This window comes from Arachis ipaensis, chromosome B08, assembly GCF_000816755.2.
Source record: "Arachis ipaensis cultivar K30076 chromosome B08, Araip1.1, whole genome shotgun sequence".
In the NCBI taxonomy this organism is placed as follows: Eukaryota; Viridiplantae; Streptophyta; class Magnoliopsida; order Fabales; family Fabaceae; genus Arachis; species Arachis ipaensis.
In genome coordinates, this window is record NC_029792.2 from 19,591,252 (window position 1) to 19,608,250 (window position 16,999).

The window sequence follows — 16,999 nt, forward strand, 5'->3', positions numbered from 1 at the left end:
TCAATATCGACATTTTGGTTGTGCTGCATTTTCTTTTTTTAATTTTTTTTTCTTGAAAGTGTGGTAGTGTTGTTTTTGAAGACGACTTTGGACTTTGGAGTAGTTTTGCTTAGTTCTTGCATTGTTCTGAAAATCGAACCGGACCGGCCGGTTCGATCGGATTAATCAGAAACCGATCATTTGTTCGGTTCGATTTCTGTAAAAAACCGTTCTGCAAAAAATCGGTTTAAAAACCGGTCAAACCAACAGTTAACCGGTGAACCGTCAAAACCGCTCGGTTTTTTTATGGTTCAGTGATATATATATTGTTTAAAAAAAAAAAAAACGTTCAGAACCCCTCAGGCCCTCACCCACCCCTGCCCCTTTCTCTCTCTCTCTCTCTCTCACTGGGCAAACTCAAACCCTAACGGCGGTAGGAACCCAACCCCATCCCATCGCCGAGCTCTTCTTTTCCGATAGACGGTGTTGTCGCCGCTGGCAGAGACAGACTTGGGTGCCGTCTTCGATTTTTTTTTATCCCAAAAGACATGCACAAATATATCACTATTATATAATGTTTTTTTTTTAACTTAATTTGTTTGACTTTGTTTTTATATGTGTATACACAATATATTGATATGAGATTAGATCTGATTCGCACACTAATGAAATCGAATTGCGAATTTTAGGTAGATTTTCGCATATCCTATGAATCTGCAAAATATAAATAAATAAGTAATTTTTTTTATATTTTATTTCAAATAATAATTATTATATATGTTGTATTATTTTATTTTTATTATTTAGAAAAAGTATGTTTAATAATATTTTAGAAGTTAAAAGAGTGAAAAAAATATTGATTTTTTAATAAAAATAAGTTTTTTAAAAATATTTTATATTTTGCAAATATATTCGATTTGCAAATGTGCGGATCAGATCCAAACTAAAAAGACGTATATATTGGATCCGATCCGATGATTTTAGTGCAGACTGAATTGAAATTTTGACGATCTGATTCACATTGCCTAGCTATTTGCATCTAATGCAGTTCTTATCTATTTAATAAATCCTTTTTTTAACTTAAGTTATCATAGATAGTATTTTAATTTATGTTCTATTAATCAGATCTCTAAATATCTCCACTTCTTTTCAATTGTCTTGCACTTGTATTTATAGAGAAACCAGCTTCACAAAAACCGCTAGAACCTCCCACAGATTGAACATGCCAACGTTTCTTCATAAATCGATATCAGTAGCAGTTCATGCATTGCTTGAATCCTTTAGAAACCGCTACAACCTCTACAGCCTCCAGCGATTTCTATTCAACACCTTTTCCCTTGTAAAAAAATTACAAACATGTCTTCCGTTTCATAAAGTTGCAATTGGATAAATTCCAAACTAATTCATTTAATTATGTAACTTGCCCTAAATTTAATAGATAAAATTACATACAAAATAAATTCATAAAAATTCTCACTTCATTTTTACTTCTCAATCAAAATATCACTTAGAAAAATGGATTTCTTCCAGGCAAGCTTTTAAATTTGTTTATAATAAGTTTGCGCAAAATTTACTATCAAAACTCCAAGTTTTCTCGAAAAGTTTAGGGTTAAGTACGATTTTGGTCATAAGATATAGATTGAAAATTTTTTTCATTTCCAACTTTTTTTTGTATATAAAATGGTCTCTAAGGTTTAATTTGAATTTAAAATCGTCCCTAAGATTTAACTTGGTTTTAAATATTTAGCTGTGAAAGCAGAGGCAGAGGTGAATTATGACCAGCTTTTTCTTCTTCCCTTCTCCCTTGTTCTTCTTCTCTTCCCCTTCGCAGGAGAAGAAACACTCTCCTTCTCTTATTTTTCTTTTTTTTTTTAATTTTATAATTTTTTGTTATGGGTAATTTGGTCCAAAATTTTAAGATTTAAGTAAAAAAAGACGATTTTAAAATTTGATTTAAACCTTAGGGACAATTTTGTATATAAAAAAAGATTAGGCACGAAAAAAATTTTCAATCTATTCCTTAGAGACAAAAATCGTACTTAACCCAAAAAGTTTAAGATATATAAGATTGTCTTGGGGAAGATCCTCTCGCAGCCTTAGTCTTCGCGGTGGATAACTGCTTAATTTGCATACTCGAGGTTAAGGGAGGTTGAGGTCAATTTTTATTTTTCACCATTGAAAAGTAATTTTGCTTCCTATAAGACCTTGGTAAAAGTAAAAGTTCTATTTCTACCTTTGGACTTGGAAACACACCGAATAATCCATGCAAATTTTTACAAGGTTCAACCTAAGAAGTTCTATACACGATTCTACGAGGAAATCCGTGATTTCCAAAAGTTTGTGAAATTTCCCATGCAACAGCAAAAGCAAAGAATTGCTACCAACGCAAGTTAGCACAAATGGATGAGGGTCTGTGTCCCTTAACCATTTCTCCCGGGTTCGATACTCACTGGAGAATGGGAATGGAGCTTGCTTGCTTGGGAGGGTCGCCTACTTTGTGTGCCTCTGCAGTACCCGAGGGATTAGTTATTGGGCTTCCGGCCTAATGGATACCCTGGTGCAAACCAAAAAAAAAAGCAAAGAATTGCTTTCAACAGAGGCCATCCACAATAAAAGAAATGCAAAATCCATAATATTGGTTTAAGCAACGTAACGATTTGGTTCTACATTGCATAACGGATACGGTAATACCATACAATTACCTCCTTCAACATCCTTATAAATATCAAATCGGGGGGCCATTGACTACTCCCTTTCTCGCACCAATTCCCTAGGTACCCCCTTAGGACTCAACTTTTACTACCAAATATAATCCTTCAAATACACAACTATGGCACCCTGGCCTAGGTTACTTATTCTCTTAACATTTTTCTCTAACACTTTCTCTTACACATTCACCATAATCAACAACTGCCCTCATACTATATGGCCTGGTACACTTGCTGGTTCAGGGAGCCCTAAACTATCAACGACTGGATTCCAGTTGGACTCAGGCCAAAGTGTCAGACTAACCACGGTACCAGGATGGTCGGGACGAATATGGGCAAGGACGGGTTGCAAATTTGATGTCACAGGAGCTGGCAAATGCCTAACTGGTGACTGTGGGGGAAAACTGGAATGTGATGGAAATGGTGCAGCACCTCCTACCTCACTGTTTGAGATAACACTCAACGGAGCCAATGGACAAGATTTCTACGATGTCAGCATGGTAGATGGCTACAATTTGCCGTTAGTGGCTCTACCACGAGGTGTATCTGGTGGAGCCTGTAATGCTACAGGATGCGTGACTGATATCAACAGAGGTAAGAGTTCAAAAGTACATAAAGAAAATAAACTATACAGCTGAAAGCTAACATGCGAGAATAAAAAGGGTACCTTATAGAATTATAAAAAAATGCAATGGTATAGGTTGCCCTAGAGAACTTCAAGTGCTTGGTGAAGAAGGAAACCAGCGTGGTGTAGTAGGGTGCAGAAGTGCTTGTGAGGCATTCAAGTCGGATCGGTACTGCTGCGCTGGACAATATGCTAACCCAAAGAGTTGCCAGCCTACATTTTATTCAACTATCTTCAAGAAGGCGTGTCCTAGAGCTTATAGTTATGCATTTGATGATGGAACCAGCACTTTCACTTGCAAAGCTAGTGAATATGAGATTGTTTTTTGTCCCTACAGGTTTACAACTATGCATCATCTTCCACAACGTCTTTGCCTTCTTAGAATTTGGAGCTTTTTTTGGAGCTTTTTTCTTTACTGTCTTAGGTTGTGGTTTTCCTCCAGTACTTCTACCTCTTTTCTTTTCAGCACCCTGTATCCAAATCTTATACAATTTAGTATGTATGCAGCAGCATTTTCATTTATAAAGGGAGAATCTGAAACCAAGAAAACTTTTTAGGAACTTACTGTTTTCTTGTCACCCTTCCCTTTGGATTTACTGTGAGTTTCTTCCTCAGCATGCTCATTTTGATCAGTTTGGGTGGCCTTTGGCATCTTGCCAGCTTCCTCATCTGAATCGAAGGCAAAACCATCCAGTGTCCCTTCTCACATGAAAGGTTAAGATGTGAGTAAAGGAGTTTATTCATAATATAAAGGAAAAACTACCAGAAATAAAAGCCTCAATTTGGTAGATGCAAATAACCTTCAACCATAGTTTCAGCTTCATATACATTAGATTGTGGCTCCAGCTGTATGAAGTCATTCATAATGGCCTCTATCTGATGAAGAAATATTAAGAATAGCATCAAAATATCAGTTAAACATAATGACAGCAGATATTTATCATAATCCTTGTCAGGGCTGATACTGATGAATAACACAAATAAAAAGTAGAAGAGAAACCTTGACAATAAATACAGATTTATAACTCAGGATAGTAATAATTGCGTCAAACAATTTTCAAATATGTGAGTAAATACGAAAATATTAGATAATCAACAGACCTTTGCCTCGGAATGTCCAAAGCTAACCTGAACAAATAACAAGCTCGTATCAGTGTTTGAAAAATACAAGCAGGAAAGGTTTGATATAACTCGATCATGAAGGTAACTAGCCACAAGGACATTACAAATAAAAATTTTAAATGCAGATTACATCCAACTTAATTACTTACCACACAAAATGTCCGGCAAGGAACTATAGATGTTTTGTATATAGTTCCTGAAATGATGCCAACAATACAAACAATCAGAAACAGTTTGTCACTGCCTAAAACTAACACAGAAAATGGAATATACTTATAATGAACATATTATAAAGGCATATAACTTAGGAAAGGAATGAAAATATATTACGAGAAGTTTTTTCTTTCTTTTTTCTCTCTTTTTAAGCTAAAAGACTGAGGTAATATTTATGATGATTTTTATTTAAATAAAAAAAAACAATATAATATGTCATTAAGAAGAAAAGAAAGTACTGTGCTTATGATTCCGATATTCCTATTTTTAAAATACGAAGCATGAGTCCTTTTGTATTTTGGGAACTCCACATGTAATAATTTTGCCATAAGAAGTAAGTTGACATTACTAAACTGTACTCTGTTTTTTCTTCACATACTCACGCTACAATATTATGATTAAGAAAATATTTGTCCATGTCTTTATATTGATGAAACTCTCTGATTTCTTTGGGAATCAGAAAATATATGAGCTAAAACAAAAAGTACCTTTCAAGTCTAAGTGCATTTCCTGATCTCTGGATGCAGAATCTGAAATTATAACCCGGCCTACAGCTCCCACATCACCACTGAGATCTATGGAGTCACCTTGGCACTCAACAAGAGCCTGCAAAACCAAAGCTCCTCCTCAGGTACCCTTTCCATTCTCATGAATTAAGAAGAGAACATAACAACATGGCCCTTCCAATTACAAACACAACATACAGCAAAGAAAAATCCATAACATATAGTTGCTATCCTACCTTTGTGCGTTGAACTTTCTCAGAAAGCACCAAAGGCAGCCTTGAAGAGGAGACCTGCAAATTACAAATAGCACGCAAAATCAGGATGCTGGACTAGATAACAAGATAGCTTATGATGGCTATCACTTATTTCAGTTTCAAAGTCATGGGAGTGTGGTGAGTCATTATAATTAATTAATTATTGTAGTCATTCTTACATTTGTCTCAATGAGCTTTTCACAAGTTTCTTCCTCCTCAGCCTCCAGATCTCCACCACTACCTGTCCCATTTGTAGAAACCACAAGCACATGGTCAGAAATCCATAAAAAGAGAATGGAGTGATATCTTACAACTTATATGCCCATACTAACCCATTCCATACCTCTCTCCTTTGCACTGCCCTTTGTTTTCTTCCCTTTCACTGGTGAATGATCTTCTTCTACATGAATTGGTTTCTGAGAAGACTTTCCTTTGGAACCCTTTCTGGATGGAGACTTTCCATCATTGCCAAGGATAATTTTATCCTTAGCTTCTTCACTAATCAATTGAGGTATTTGTTGCTGAGAAGCTTCCACCTGATTGTTACGAATTTCTTTTTTGGGGCTATGATCAAGGCACGACTCAGAATCCGATGATAGACTCAAAATTGGATAAACAGATTCCTATGCAAAAACATTTGACTAATCAGCAACCAGAAAGTAATCGCAGCCAAGCGTTAGCAAGCCAAACACATTTTTCTTATAAAATACAAGGGAAAATATGCTTCCTTTTTTCTGATGATATATCATTCTTAATCCTTTACCTATCCGACCCTGCAATGCTCATATTGGTGTTGTAGTAGGAAACAGAATTATTCTAAGGACGAGAAAAAATGGTATACTGGTTAGATATTCTATGCTTGATGGATTAGAATCCTCTTGATGTTCAAGGATGAAATATCAATAGCTTCTCTAAAACTACTGATCCCACCTAAGAATTAATGGGGCAAGGTTCTTACTTTATGCTCGACATGCATGTCATTGTTTGAATCAATGCTAATCTTCCTTTCCTCTATGTCTCCTGCATCATAAGAGACCAAACGACAATTCAATAAAGTAGCAAATTGTAAAATGATTGTTGCATGCTATCACTAGATAGAAACAAAGCCTGATATGTTAATGATATCATGTTTTTAGGGGGGAAATAAAACTATATGCAGATTGGTTTTAAATTAGAAGTACAAAAAAATAATAGCTCCAATGTGTGTAAGTCATGGGTCTTTTGTGTTTAATTGATTCCAAAAAAAATCCCCTAGATTTTACTTATATTGAGAGTAAAATTTGGAAAATTTTAGAAATATAGAGAAGGCATCAAACGCGGGAGACTCTCTCAGCAATTAGTATAGATAATCTATACAGCCTTTTTTCTGTTCTGTTAATAAACAATTAATTAGGATTGCATCACTCATGTCCTAGACCTCTGAACTTAAATGTTCTATTTACTCATCAATACAGAACTCTAAACACAAATACAAATCAGTATACCTTCTGCATTTTGCTTCTCTGATTTCTTTCTTCTAGATGACGTAGTACAACCTTCTATTTCAACAGCAGCTACTTCTAATGTCTTTCTAGGTGAAGACTTATAACGGCTTTTGCCAAGACCAGTGCTCCTGCTCTTACTCTTATTCTTACTCTTACACTTGCTGATCTCCAGAGATGATCCTTCAGCATCAGTCTCATCCCCAATTGACAGGCTATCGTCATGTAAGGACTTGGAATCAGATGACAGTATCAATGGCGAATGTGATGGCACCTAGTCAATAATAATAAAATTTATCTGAGGATAGTAATAATTGCGTCAAACAATTTTCAAATATGTGAGTAAATACGAAAATATTAGATAATCAACAGACCTTTGCCTCGGACTGTCCAAAGCTAACCTGAACAAATAACAAGCTCGTATCAGTGTTTGAAAAATACAAGCAGGAAAGGTTTGATATAACTCGATCATGAAGGTAACTAGCCACAAGGACATTACAAATAAAAATTTTAAATGCAGATTACATCCAACTTAATTACTTACCACACAAAATGTCCGGCAAGGAACTATAGATGTTTTGTACATAGTTCCTGAAATGATGCCAACAATACAAACAATCAGAAACAGCTTGTCACTGCCTAAAACTAACACAGAAAACGGAATATACTTATAATGAACATATTATAAAGGCATATAACTTAGGAAAGGAATGAAAATATATTACGAGAAGTTTTTTCTTTCTTTTTTCTCTCTTTTTAAGCTAAAAAACTGAGGTAATATTTATGATGATTTTTATTTAAATAAAAAAAAAACAATATAATATGTCATTAAGAAGAAAAGAAAGTACTGTGCTTATGATTCCGATATTCCTATTTTTAAAATACGAAGCATGAGTCCTTTTGTATTTTGGGAACTCCACATGTAATAATTTTGCCATAAGAAGTAAGTTGACATTACTAAACTGTACTCTGTTTTTTCTTCACATACTCACGCTACAATATTATGATTAAGAAAATATTTGTCCATGTCTTTATATTGATGAAACTCTCTGATTTCTTTGGGAATCAGAAAATATATGAGCTAAAACAAAAAGTACCTTTCAAGTCTAAGTGCATTTCCTGATCTCTGGATGCAGAATCTGAAATTATAACCCGGCCTACAGCTCCCACATCACCACTGAGATCTATGGAGTCACCTTGGCACTCAACAAGAGCCTGCAAAACCAAAGCTCCTCCTCAGGTACCCTTTCCATTCTCATGAATTAAGAAGAGAACATAACAACATGGCCCTTCCAATTACAAACACAACATACAGCAAAGAAAAATCCATAACATATAGTTGCTATCCTACCTTTGTGCGTTGAACTTTCTCAGAAAGCACCAAAGGCAGCCTTGAAGAGGAGACCTGCAAATTACAAATAGCACGCAAAATCAGGATGCTGGACTAGATAACAAGATAGCTTATGATGGCTATCACTTATTTCAGTTTCAAAGTCATGGGAGTGTGGTGAGTCATTATAATTAATTAATTATTGTAGTCATTCTTACATTTGTCTCAATGAGCTTTTCACAAGTTTCTTCCTCCTCAGCCTCCAGATCTCCACCACTACCTGTCCCATTTGTAGAAACCACAAGCACATGGTCAGAAATCCATAAAAAGAGAATGGAGTGATATCTTACAACTTATATGCCCATACTAACCCATTCCATACCTCTCTCCTTTGCACTGCCCTTTGTTTTCTTCCCTTTCACTGGTGAATGATCTTCTTCTACATGAATTGGTTTCTGAGAAGACTTTCCTTTTGAACCCTTTCTGGATGGAGACTTTCCATCATTGCCAAGGATAATTTTATCCTTAGCTTCTTCACTAATCAATTGAGGTATTTGTTGCTGAGAAGCTTCCACCTGATTGTTACGAATTTCTTTTTTGGGGCTATGATCAAGGCACGACTCAGAATTCGATGATAGACTCAAAATTGGATAAACAGATTCCTATGCAAAAACATTTGACTAATCAGCAACCAGAAAGTAATCGCAGCCAAGCGTTAGCTAGCCAAACACATTTTTCTTATAAAATACAAGGGAAAATATGCTTCCTTTTTTCTGATGATATATCATTCTTAATCCTTTACCTATCCGACCCTGCAATGCTCATATTGGTGTTGTAGTAGGAAACAGAATTATTCTAAGGACGAGAAAAAATGGTATACTGGTTAGATATTCTATGCTTGATGGATTAGAATCCTCTTGATGTTCAAGGATGAAATATCAATAGCTTCTCTAAAACTATTGATCCCACCTAAGAATTAATGGGGCAAGGTTCTTACTTTATGCTCGACATGCATGTCATTGTTTGAATCAATGCCAATCTTCCTTTCCTCTATGTCTCCTGCATCATAAGAGACCAAACGACAATTCAATAAAGTAGCAAATTGTAAAATGATTGTTGCATGCTATCACTAGATAGAAACAAAGCCTGATATGTTAATGATATCATGTTTTTAGGGGGGAAATAAAACTATATGCAGATTGGTTTTAAATTAGAAGTACAAAAAAATAATAGCTCCAATGTGTGTAAGTCATGGGTCTTTTGTGTTTAATTGATTCCAAAAAAAATCCCCTAGATTTTACTTATATTGAGAGTAAAATTTGGAAAATTTTAGAAATATAGAGAAGGCATCAAACGCGGGAGACTCTCTCAGCAATTAGTATAGATAATCTATACAGCCTTTTTTCTGTTCTGTTAATAAACAATTAATTAGGATTGCATCACTCATGTCCTAGACCTCTGAACTTAAATGTTCTATTTACTCATCAATACAGAACTCTAAACACAAATACAAATCAGTATACCTTCTGCATTTTGCTTCTCTGATTTCTTTCTTCTAGATGACGTAGTACAACCTTCTATTTCAACAGCAGCTACTTCTAATGTCTTTCTAGGTGAAGACTTATAACGGCTTTTGCCAAGACCAGTGCTCCTGCTCTTACTCTTATTCTTACTCATCAAATTGAACTTCCAATTCATCTGATTTCCAAACCCTAAATTTTAAGGATTAAATTATATACTTTCCACTTCATCTGATATCTCAAAATAACCTCCAATTCATAAGTGAGCTTTCTCAAAATTAAAAAGAATGGGTCAGAATGAAAGTGGTAAAAAATGCAAACCTCAAAGGCTGAGACAGCTGGGGAGGCAGAGGCAGGGAAACACTGGATCAAGGAGGCTGGTGTCTGGAGCAGGAAGTCAGAGGCAGGGGACCGCTGGAGGCAGAGGCAGGATCGCAGCAAGGCAGTGGCGCCGCAAAATACGGAGGCCAGGCACTCGCCACTCGGGCAGGCAGCGGAATGCAAGCTGTGCAGCGAGGGGGTAGGAGAGGACTGGGAGGAGCAAGTGGGTACTTAGAGCTAAGAAAAGAGGCTAGTGATAGGCTGGTGGCACTTCGCAGGTCGGAGAGGAAGAGTGCGAGATGGATGGGTGGGCGGGCCGGTGGGGCAGGTGAGTTCAAGCCTAAAGTTATACTTCACAAGTCACAAGTAAATCACCAACTGCGCGTCTCCCACAAAATTATTAGTAAATACTTCTTGCATTACCTGAATTGAGAATATATGATATTATGATCTGAAGTATATCCATCTGTTGTCTGTGTATCTAATGACGGGGATTAATTGTGCCTTGCATTTCCTCTGTAGTCATGATTTCCCAAAACTATACAAGGAAAAAGAATTGTTAGTTACGTATTTTTTATTTAATCCTAATTTGAAAAGTTTGTTCATTCATTGTTAGATTTTGGTGAATGATTCTTGAAAGGCTGGATCATGCACTCCACTTAAGTTATCCCCATTGAGATCACAAATCTATTATATATTTCTAATTTTACAACTAGAATATGTCACATGTCACTCTTTTATTATAATTAAAATCAAATTTTTTTTCTAAAATTAAAGAATTTTCTTTTATTCCTTGCTAATTTTACAATCAAAATATGTCACATATCACTTTTTTATTATAATTAAAATCAAATTTTTTTCTCTAAAATTAAAGAATTCTCTTTTATTCCTTGCTAATTTTACTAAAATTAAATCTTTCCATTTATAAGGAGAATTCTTCTTTCCTCCATACTAATTTTACAACAAATATGTGCCACATATCGCTCCCTCATTGCAATTGAAATCAAATATTTTTCTCTAAAATTAAAGAGTTCTCCCCTCCTCCTTCTTCCTTTTTCTATCTCTCTCATTCATTCAACCACTCTATCTATTTTAAATATCATTATCAATATTAATGACTAATACTAATTTGATAATCAAAATATGCAATGACTAATACTAATTTGGTAATCAAAATATGCAACATCACATTCTTTAATTGTATTAAAATTAAAATTAAAATATTAAAATTGAAATTAAAATATATCTATATTATGTATCATATATTACTATCTAATTTAATAATCAAATGTGTCACATGACACTCTCTTATTAAAATTGAGAGAAAATATTTTTTTCCAAAATTAATAAACTCCTTTCCTAAATTCTCTCATTTACCTCTCTCCATTTTTCTATTTCTCTCTACCATTTTCACTCTATATATATATATTAGTAATTTGACAAATCAAAATATGTCATCTGATATTTTTTTATTACAATTAAAATAAAATTTTCTTTCTAAAATTAACAAACTCCCACTCGCATTCTTCATCTTTTTCTCTCTTTTCTCTCATTTTTCTATTTTTTCTACCTTTTTGTTCTACAAAAAATAAAATTAATAAAATAATATAATTCAAATAAAAAAATTAGACTTTTTCATATAAAAATAATAACTAAAAATTTTGAATTTTTTATCTACAGAAATCATGGTCTTCTTAACCAGAGACTTTTGTCAACCTACGACTTTTTTTTGTAAAATTAGTTTGATTTTATAAATCTTTTGTGTCATGCATAATCTATACTATCAGAACAAAGTGGACCGTTAATTTTAAAAAATTTATATTTCTCTCCAATTACGTCGTTCCATATATTTTTAATAGGTAAAAATTTAAGGGAAGTCGATTTCACGTTCCATATATTTTTAATAGGTGAAAATTCAAGTGCAGTCGATTTCACGTGAAATAAGCATGTCACTTGTATGTCATCTTTATAAATAACTCAAATAGCTGAATTTTATAAGGCGGCTCAATTTAGTGTCTGAAATTAAAGCTTATAAATCAAATTATTCGTCGAACCAATCTTTTTTTATAAATTTAAAATTTTTAATATTTTAAAATTTATTTTTTTTACTATTCTTCAAGAATTGCTTANNAATTTGTCAATATATAATTATGTTTTTCAATAAAGAGAAATTATATGCCAATGTCCCTCATTTAGTAGTTCCTCCTCAAAATCAAACTTCAGAATAAAATTTTACATCACCTGATATGCAGGACATATGATCAACTTTTTAACATTTTCATTTCCAGTTTTATAGGGCGAAAATGACTCATAAATTATGCCATTTCTTTAAATGAAATTCGCATACTATTGCACACAAACCTGATTAATAATTGGCAAGGAAAAAAATTAAAAAGAAAAAACCACTACATTTACGGAATTATACATTTTCCTTGATCGACATTTTTATCTCTTATGCTTATACAAATTCATTAAATTTACAGTATATCACATTTCATCTCACATTTTATTACTAGTTAATCATATGCAATTTTTACCATCATTGCAATTCGTTGATATAATCTAGCTAAATAGGGAGTGCTCATTATATGATATAATATGATATCCCACATACAGAATGAGAACAATTACCCCATAAACTGTCCAAAGGCAGAGACATTTTACATCTACAACATCAGAAAGTATATACCGTTTCGGAAGAGAAAACAAAACCTCTCAGAGCCTAAACGAACCAAGATCACAACAAACAAGCACAACAAAGCTATCCTTAATCTTTTCTCAGGAAATGCTCTAAGCACAAGGTGACAGGAAAAGCAAGAGAGCACTCCACAAATGTTTTGTGAACCTTCTAGAATCAGGTGATACATTCTGCAACGAAACAAATGCGAAAACAGGGAACATAGTCAGGACTTAAAAGGCCAAGATATATGAGACTCAAAAGAAATTTAATAGAAGAGGCTGAAACATGAAGTAAGGAGGGTAATGAAAATGGTTATGTCTAACACATAATAAGTGCTTGAATGAGCAAGAGGAATACTTTGAACATGCGCATTACTGGCAAAAACAGAACCGTGAAGAGCAGAAGATGATAAGTTAATAACTTAAAAAACTATATTTCTTTTATTACACAGCAGGAACAACAAAAGAAAGAACTAAAAAAGTTCAAGTGCACACCTCAAGAGACAGGATCAAGCAATGTCTTGGCACCAGCTAATCCTCTGCTCCAAAGCAACCAACAGTTAGGAGGACAAATTTCAATTTCACAAACAGTGTATGTATACAAACAGAGGAATATATATAGCACATTCACTAATAACAGATGTTTTACATTACACGGTTCAATGACTCAACACTCATCGAAGTAATGCATCAGTTACATATAAGAATTGCTAGTGTTCACCAATGATCAGTAGTTGAATTAATAGAAACAAGAGCATATTGATCCATGCAGTTAACTTTTCTCCTTTTTTTGTTTGTTGTTTGTTTGTGGTGGGGGGGGGGGGGGGTTTCACTATTTACATTCATTAAGAAGATCCTTTGGAAATACTCTCCACGTGGCACCTAATGTGTGAATCAACAGGTACAACATCGCAGCAACAAATTTAGCTAGCCAAGAATGTATATGTAAATGTGGCCCATGAAGCTACATAAACATCAATGAGCAGCTAAACAAAGCATTTATAACTATTTGCAACTCAATATCTGTTTTCAGAAATCAGAAACTGCAAAGCATAATAAAGAGAGGTTCAAGAAGGACCACAGCCTTATACACCATAACCGTCCTCATCAATAATAGCTGATGCCTTGCCCTAATGTTTACAATTATGACAAACCATGTGGAATGCAAATATGCAATGCAAATGTACCTTTTCCCTAGGCCCAAATCCCATAACATCTAAATTAATATTTACATGAAACCATGTCTTCTCTAATTTGGGATTAGCTAAAGTCCTTGAGCATGCACAATGCAGCACCACACCACATAATTGGAAATTTGCAGGGGTAAGCATAGTAGGTATGTTTTGGAGATCAAGTACAATGACTAGTTTCTTACTTTCTTCACATGCTTTAGAGAAAGATTGCACAGGTAGTAGTAGGCAGATTCAAAATCAACAACTCAGAGAGCTAACAATCAACACCTTGGTTTTGACACACCGTTGATATATATATATTAGTCACAAATAACATGATTGAGAGCAATGCAATACTGATTATTCCAACATCCATCGATTAGGGATTTGCAAACAAGGGCCCTAGATAGGGGTGGCAACAGGGCGGGTAGGAGCGGGTTTTTGCTCTACCCGACCCTGTCCCGCCCTACAATAACCCGCATAGAACCCGCCCCGCTGCTACTGCGGGTAGTAAAAAGTTGAACCCTAACCCCCCCCTGCGGGTACCCGCCCCGCCTTTACCCGCCCCTATAATTATTAAAATCCAATCAATATAATTAAATTTCAAAATTTATATAACCCGCCCCTAGAGACACTTATTAAGCTTTTCCAATTTGACAAATTCTTGGGTTCTTAATGCATGGAATGCTTTCATAAAAACTTACAAATTTTGAAACCTTAACAAACTATTCTTAGAGGACTCATTAGAAAACTTATAACTAATCACATAATCAACAATACTAATCCGTACAATAATGGCAACCCTGCTTCAGAGCTTTCCACTACTAAATTACCAGGATCAAAATCAAAACCAAAACCTAAATATAACACAGCATTACTCTCACGATTCACAGCTATCAAGCCAACTATGTATCCATATCCCAATCCCAATCCGTAACATCAGTGAAGAACAATATGTTACATACAGAAAAGCGAAACATTTAAATACTCAAGCACGGGAAATTATTTCTTCAGTTCACAAAATCAACAACAAAAGTTGCCCCTTACTATAACTGCAACAAATTCCATAACCAAATATAAGAACAAAAACACCCACACCTTAGGGCTAGTTTGGTTCATAGTTTAAGTTTGCAAACAAATAACCAATAACTGAATAACATGCTAAGCTGAAAGCAACTTCATAGTTATGAGTTTATGATCAAACCATGACTTTGAAGATCATGCTGAAACTCAATACGCGCACTTCAAATCATTAGCATAAACTAAATAAAAGGTTCAATCAGAAAAATCAATCAATTGCTCAATTGGCAAAAGCAAAATCAAAATCAAAATCAACAACTGGAAAAAAAAAAGAAACAAACCAACAAATTCAACACCTTTTTTATGTTCATGCGGAACCGGCTTGATCACCGCCTCGCCATCCTCGCCTTCCTTAACCGCCACAACCGCAGCAGGAGCACGGCTTCCAGCAGCAGCGTTACCAGCAACCTCAGCGTCTTTATCATCAGGATACCGTACAACGACGACAGGACAGACGCAGTGATGAACACAGTAATCACTGACGCTGCCAAGCTTGCCGTCGCTGCCGCGCCTGACGGCGCCAAATCCCCTGCTTCCCATGATGACGGCGCTGAGTCCTAACCGCTCAACCTCGAGACACAGCCTCTCCTTCATATCATGATCCTTCACAATGTGGATCTTGTAAGGAATCTGCGCCTCCCTAAGTGGCCGAGCCAGATCCGCTGCCTTCGACGCCGTGAACGCGTCGAAGTCGTCCTCCAGCTTCCGGCGATTGTCTCCGCTTCCTTGGTTAGCGGCAGCGACGGCCTCCTCCTCGGAGACGGGATCAGTGTTGATGGAGAGGTCGATGGAGCCCCAATCGGCGCCGAATAGGACGTTGGTAGGGCTGACGTGGAGGAGCACGACGGCATCTCCAGGGCGGATGTAGTGGTGGACCGCCCAGCGGACGGCGTGGGCGCTCTCATCGGAGAGGTCGACGGCTACACCGATCTTGCGGCGGGCGCCGGCAGTGGGCGTCGGGGTGGATGCGGCGGATGCGGCGGAGGGGTGGTGGATTTTGATTTCGGGGAGCTGATGGTCAATATCGACATTTTGGTTCTGCTGCATTTTCTTTGTTTCTTGAAAGTGTGGTGGTGTTGTTTTTGAAAGAATCTGGAGTAGTTTTGCTTAGTTTAGCTTATGCGTGAGAGTTTAAGACTGAAATAGTGAATATGCTTTGCTTTTCTTTCTTGAGTTGATGATGATGCTGCCACATTCTTCTACCTTTTTCATCTTGTGAATATATTTAAAATAATATATTTTTCTTTTTCTATCAATATTGTCTAATATTTTTCAATTTTAAGAAAAAGCAAATTTTCTTGGGTCAAGAATCAACATAGTTGAGAAAATGTGAGCGGATTTGTCAAGGTTGGTGTGGTGGGCTTGGGTTCAATGGACCTACATTTGTGCATGGCCCACAAGTTCAGTGGATAAGGTTTAAAATGGAAGTATTAGGTGGCCCGATTTTATGTTACTTGTCTCACTCTGACCCATTGTCTTTTCGGCTGGAGACAGTGGGCGAGAGATCATGTAAAATATTTTGGAGAAATGCTTTTTTTTTATAGTGCCTATTTTATAATAAAAACTGAGTATATTCGTACAATTCAAATATTTGAAAAGTCTCTAGTTATGAAACAAAAAATGGTCGATTCTATTTCTAGGATAGTTCAGACTTAACTGGGGACCAAATTGGAGAGGTAGTCAGAAAGTATTTGATGGTTTTCTGGGTCTGAATCGTTTGTTGTGGTTGGGTGCAAGGGGGAAAGTACTTGCCAAATTTTGGAACATGAAAAAGGATGGTCCATACTCCATACCCATTACTAATAATATATTACACGATGCTTTATTTACACTAAAAATTAATTACTAAATCGGTTCAAAAGTCTCTAAACAAAAAATGGTCGATTCTATTTCTAGGATAGTTCAGACTTAACTGGGGACCAAATTGGAGAGGTAGTCAGAAAGTATTTGATGGTTTTCTGGGTCTGAATCGTTTGTTGTGGTTGGGTGCAAGGGGGAAGGGGGAAAGT

The 16,999-nt window shown here is 35.7% G+C and overlaps 5 protein-coding genes across 10 annotated transcripts in view; 1 reads left to right on the forward strand and 4 right to left on the reverse strand.

Annotated features, from left to right (window-relative positions):
• Positions 1-108, reverse strand: part of LOC110262480 (universal stress protein PHOS34-like) — a gene marked incomplete in the record, with an annotated part of 3,298 nt that extends 3,190 nt beyond the window's left edge. Inside the window, 1 exon segment of the mRNA XM_021109067.1 lies at positions 1-108. Within this exon segment, the coding sequence (XP_020964726.1) occupies positions 1-29 (29 nt within the window).
• Positions 2,810-3,441, forward strand: LOC107610249 (thaumatin-like protein 1). The gene is made up of 2 exons (XM_021108170.1): positions 2,810-3,295; positions 3,388-3,441. Exons 1-2 carry the CDS (start codon positions 2,810-2,812, stop codon positions 3,439-3,441), a joined length of 540 nt encoding a protein of 179 aa, XP_020963829.1.
• Positions 3,537-7,153, reverse strand: LOC107612568 (DNA-binding protein BIN4; the record flags this gene model as incomplete). The annotated part of the gene is given in 11 exon segments (XM_016314249.2): positions 3,537-3,782; positions 3,878-4,011; positions 4,113-4,188; positions 4,414-4,440; positions 4,584-4,630; positions 5,136-5,253; positions 5,390-5,443; positions 5,587-5,648; positions 5,751-6,030; positions 6,366-6,427; positions 6,892-7,153. Coding segments are annotated over 11 exon segments (1,368 nt in total), but the record flags the coding sequence as incomplete, so codon positions are not given.
• On the reverse strand, positions 7,986-9,897 carry LOC107612570 (DNA-binding protein BIN4). Of its 2 annotated transcripts, none has more exons than XM_016314252.2 (6): positions 9,742-9,897; positions 9,216-9,277; positions 8,601-8,880; positions 8,437-8,498; positions 8,202-8,293; positions 7,986-8,103 (listed from the first exon to the last, which is right to left on the reverse strand). In XM_016314252.2, exons 1-5 carry the CDS (start codon positions 9,893-9,895, stop codon positions 8,231-8,233), a joined length of 621 nt encoding a protein of 206 aa, XP_016169738.2. In that variant the 5' UTR covers positions 9,896-9,897; the 3' UTR covers positions 7,986-8,103; positions 8,202-8,230. The 2 variants fall into 2 exon arrangements, with proteins under 2 accessions (XP_016169738.2, XP_020964727.1); XM_021109068.1 differs by having other exon boundaries at positions 8,590-8,880.
• Positions 12,618-16,200, reverse strand: LOC107612569 (universal stress protein PHOS32). 5 transcript variants are annotated; one of them, XR_002352124.1, is made up of 4 exons: positions 15,287-16,197; positions 13,234-13,277; positions 13,097-13,113; positions 12,618-12,927 (listed from the first exon to the last, which is right to left on the reverse strand). XR_002352124.1 is itself a non-coding variant. In XM_016314251.2 (3 exons), exons 1-2 carry the CDS (start codon positions 16,035-16,037, stop codon positions 13,270-13,272), a joined length of 759 nt encoding a protein of 252 aa, XP_016169737.1. In that variant the 5' UTR covers positions 16,038-16,195; the 3' UTR covers positions 12,618-12,927; positions 13,234-13,269. The 5 variants fall into 5 exon arrangements, 3 of the variants coding, with proteins under 3 accessions (XP_016169737.1, XP_020964725.1, XP_020964724.1); XM_016314251.2 differs by lacking the exon at positions 13,097-13,113 and having other exon boundaries at positions 15,287-16,195; XR_002352123.1 differs by lacking the exons at positions 12,618-12,927; positions 13,097-13,113; positions 13,234-13,277 and adding exons at positions 13,539-13,724; positions 13,820-15,172 and having other exon boundaries at positions 15,287-16,200.

Excerpts from the sequence above, each read along its gene's own strand:
- LOC107610249 (XM_021108170.1), top strand. The coding sequence starts at position 2,810 with ATGGCACCCTGGCCTAGGTTACTTATTCTCTTAACATTTTTCTCTAAC. Across the intron at positions 3,296-3,387 it reads ACAGAGGTAAGAGTTCAAAA|GTTGCCCTAGAGAACTTCAA; the intron begins GTACATAAAGAA and ends GCAATGGTATAG.
- LOC107612570 (XM_021109068.1), bottom strand. The coding sequence starts at position 9,895 with ATGAGTAAGAATAAGAGTAAGAGCAGGAGCACTGGTCTTGGCAAAAGC. Across the intron at positions 8,881-9,215 it reads ACATGCATGTCGAGCATAAA|GAATCTGTTTATCCAATTTT; the intron begins GTAAGAACCTTG and ends GTTTTTGCATAG. Across the intron at positions 8,499-8,589 it reads AGGAGAGAGGTATGGAATGG|GTAGTGGTGGAGATCTGGAG; the intron begins GTTAGTATGGGC and ends CAAATGGGACAG.
- LOC107612569 (XM_021109065.1), bottom strand. The coding sequence starts at position 16,037 with ATGCAGCAGAACCAAAATGTCGATATTGACCATCAGCTCCCCGAAATC. Across the intron at positions 15,173-15,286 it reads TCCGCATGAACATAAAAAAG|TTTATGCTAATGATTTGAAG; the intron begins GTGTTGAATTTG and ends CCTTTTATTTAG.